Source organism: Fragaria vesca, linkage group LG7 (assembly GCF_000184155.1).
Source record: "Fragaria vesca subsp. vesca linkage group LG7, FraVesHawaii_1.0, whole genome shotgun sequence".
NCBI classification, from domain to species: Eukaryota; Viridiplantae; Streptophyta; class Magnoliopsida; order Rosales; family Rosaceae; genus Fragaria; species Fragaria vesca.
Window position 1 is genome coordinate 5,094,368 of NC_020497.1, and position 3,190 is coordinate 5,097,557.

Here is a 3,190-nt window from a genome sequence, read left to right on the forward strand (position 1 = left end):
TATTGGAGAGAATAAATAGACGTGCCTTCCATTAGAGCAGAGACTTGTTGTTCATGCTATGAATGTGTGTGATAACTGATCAAGGTTGACAAATAGAAGAGGCAACCTAGCTATATGAAGCTAAACTTGACTAACAAAACGGTTATTGGTAGGTCGTGATTAAAGATCACATCAAAATTCTTAAAATCAATGATGGAATCATTTCCTATTGGGAACAGTTCAAATCAAATCGTTTATCTCATTTGTTTTGGTAACTATATATCAGTATCTTATCGAGCAATACAGTATATATATACATTTTGATGCCTTGATGGGTTCAATTAAAGGTGTCGATCGGTTCTTATTTATCTTATCTAAAGAACCCGCATCCGAAACAATTATACAATTTAAAGTTTCATGTAGTTTGAAATTATTATTATTATTTATTTGTCGAGAAAATATAGGTTGAAATCAGTAGGTTTTGATGGGTTTAGTCGTTAAGATTTCAAAAATGTGAGTTATATAGGTAAATGGAAAGAATATATGAGCTAGACTTATGATATATCAGCTTGATCGAAAAGAGAAGAAAAGATTGTGTTTCATGGTTAGAGAAAATTATATTTTAGAGTTTATTTCGTTCTCAAAAATATGAAAGACACATTTTTAATTATTTTACTGAAACATTTTTTTTTTTTTTAGAGTAAAAGCATAGCAATATCATTCAATAAGATTGCAAGTACAATTTTCAGAATAGCCAGATACATATCTTCTGTTAACAGCGCTTGATAAGTTAAAGGAGTTGGTATGCTAGCAATATTTCATTTTACATTACGCTCATAAAACATAAGCCTAACGACTAGAATTAGACAAAAACAGTACCTAAAACTTAAAATAAATAAACGTAGATAGCCAAGCTAAATACCTAGTCTCCTTACAAAATGGAAATTTAGCGTAATAACAAAGGCTATTACTTTAGTTTTAGGCCCAAAGCTCAAGGGCAGCAACCAAAGAGATCCGTGAAGGCCCGCCCAACCCATTGGATGTGGTCCAGTCCACCAAACAGCTCCCATCGCCGTCGAAACTTTGCAAGATTCGCCGTCGGCCGACGCCACAACACCGCGCCATTGGGAACACAACTTGCAGAGCCCGTCCACCTTCTTCCACCTCCCAGCCAAAAACAAGACTCCCTCAGTTCAAACCCTTGATCATATGGTACCAGAAAGAGGATACAACAAAATTTCCAGCCAAACCCGTCCCAATTCATCTCCGACCACCACCAAAACAGCCACGTTCCAACAGCTTCGTCGGACAATCGTCCACCATAACGCCGAAACCGGATCAGTCCCAAATCGGATTTGAAAGATCCGCCCCAAGCAACCCAACAGATCGAAACTCAAACCTAATCAGGATGAATCCGGCGGCGGTACCATTCGCCGTCATGACTCAGCCGCCTCCACTCTCCCCTGCTTATCCGGTGTATATTTATTTATTGACTTAAGGATTAAATTGGTTTAACTCCCTAAATTTTAAGGCTAAACTCAGTTTGATCCTTGATTTTTTGTTTTAATCAGGTTGGTCATTATATTTTCAAACATCATCAACTCAACTGACTTGGAGCTGACATAAGGATCCACGTTTGAGTTTTTCAACATACAAAATGGCAAATCAACATTATAATGATGAAATTTTTTCATTTTTCAAGGATCAAACTCGGCCATTTTTGGATTAAAATTCAAATTTTAGATTTAAATGATGTCGTTTGAAGTATAAGGACCAACATAATTTAAAAAAAAATCTAAGACCAAACTGATTTTAGGCCCTCTTCCGGACCATACTCTATTCTAGTAAGATAGAAACTTTATTTCTTTTTCAGAAAGTAAAATAACATTACACAGTTACCACCTAACACTAGGCATTGTATTTTTTGTTATAGTTATGATGAAGCGAAATCTGAGTACTGAGACATTCAAAGTTCAAATCATGAAATTATGACTTTTTATGCATGAGTGATAGAATTCGTACATGGTAAACTATAAAATGGAAAAAGTTTGGCTTAAATAAGCTTGGTTGGAAAGAACTGCTAACATTCCCTAACTCTGTTTCTGATTGTTGTTAGATTCGGTTCTTTGACAAAACAAAATCCTCCACCACAGAACTTTCCAGAAGTTCGCAATGGTCTTGCTGATTGACCCTTTTGGTTTATTGTTCTGTGCCAAGTACTCCCTTGTGTTTCCTGCAGCTGCCTTCTGCATATCATTAGGATTAATATCATTAGGATTGCATCACTTAAACTCTTGACTCGAAAATCACAACATAACATGCTCGATAATTAGTCTAATGTACAATCCTGTCTAGTAACATAATATAGGAGACAATTCGTAATCGGAAAACCTTTTGAGGGCACTTACATTTGCAACAAACTTGAATCCAATCTTTATCTCTCCTTTATATGTGTCATCTTCAAGCACAACATTATATGGAGACGGCTTTACTTCAATGAATCCTCTGTCCTTTCCCTCAGTAATAATTCCACCAATATGAATCCTGAATATATATTGCAGAACCAAAACATTCTTTTAACCAAATTACTGGGATAAGGTAATAATTACCAGTTCTCATCAGATATTTATCCAAGAAAAGAGAGAGGAAGGAAGATAAGGTATATTTTATCTTACATTGTTTCACCAACAAATCCACCATCTGTGAACATCTCAGTGTCCATAATTCTGAATTTGAGATGAGTCAAATGTTTCCAATCAGAAAATTCAAATGTGAACTTTTCATTCCAGGTTACTTTGTCATCTTCTTCTGCATCACATAACCAATTAAACTAGCTAGTAGCTATGGAAACTTTAGGATGATATACAGCATTATCAACTGTATGTGCAATCCTGATAGAGATTAGAAATACTAAGTAGAAAATGAACCTGATGATATTTTGGTTCTGTACACTTGAGTGCCACACTCTAAGATTACATAGTAAGCCGGTTTACCTGCACAAAAGTAATGCAATATCTTAGTTTCTTCATAGAACGAATTCAGATATGTATACCACATTGTTAGGTTATATGGGACTTCGATCATCCTAAGTTTATTTGAATCTAACTTAATGTACCGAAGCTGGCTTACCGAGAACATTAGTGTGTCTAATGTCTTCAGCATCAACAAGAAGTACTTCAAGGCTTCCTCCTCCTTTCATGTATGGCTTCAT

At 35.5% G+C, this 3,190-nt stretch overlaps 1 protein-coding gene across 1 annotated transcript; it reads right to left on the reverse strand.

The window, feature by feature from the left end:
* Positions 1-2,069: 2,069 nt before the first annotated feature.
* LOC101294707 (elicitor-responsive protein 3-like) lies at positions 2,070-3,190 on the reverse strand. The gene is made up of 5 exons (XM_004308328.1): positions 3,109-3,190; positions 2,907-2,972; positions 2,655-2,787; positions 2,388-2,523; positions 2,070-2,225 (listed from the first exon to the last, which is right to left on the reverse strand). The coding sequence occupies exons 1-5, from the start codon at positions 3,188-3,190 to the stop codon at positions 2,070-2,072; spliced, it is 573 nt and encodes a 190-aa protein (XP_004308376.1).

What these genes read in the sequence shown, in the direction of transcription:
- LOC101294707 (XM_004308328.1), bottom strand. Translation starts at nt 3,190, where the DNA reads ATGAAGCCATACATGAAAGGAGGAGGAAGCCTTGAAGTACTTCTTGTT. An exon ending in TAGACACACTAATGTTCTCG is followed by an intron (nt 2,973 to 3,108) that starts GTAAGCCAGCTT and finishes ACTTTTGTGCAG; the next exon opens with GTAAACCGGCTTACTATGTA. An exon ending in CAGAACCAAAATATCATCAG is followed by an intron (nt 2,788 to 2,906) that starts GTTCATTTTCTA and finishes TATGTGATGCAG; the next exon opens with AAGAAGATGACAAAGTAACC.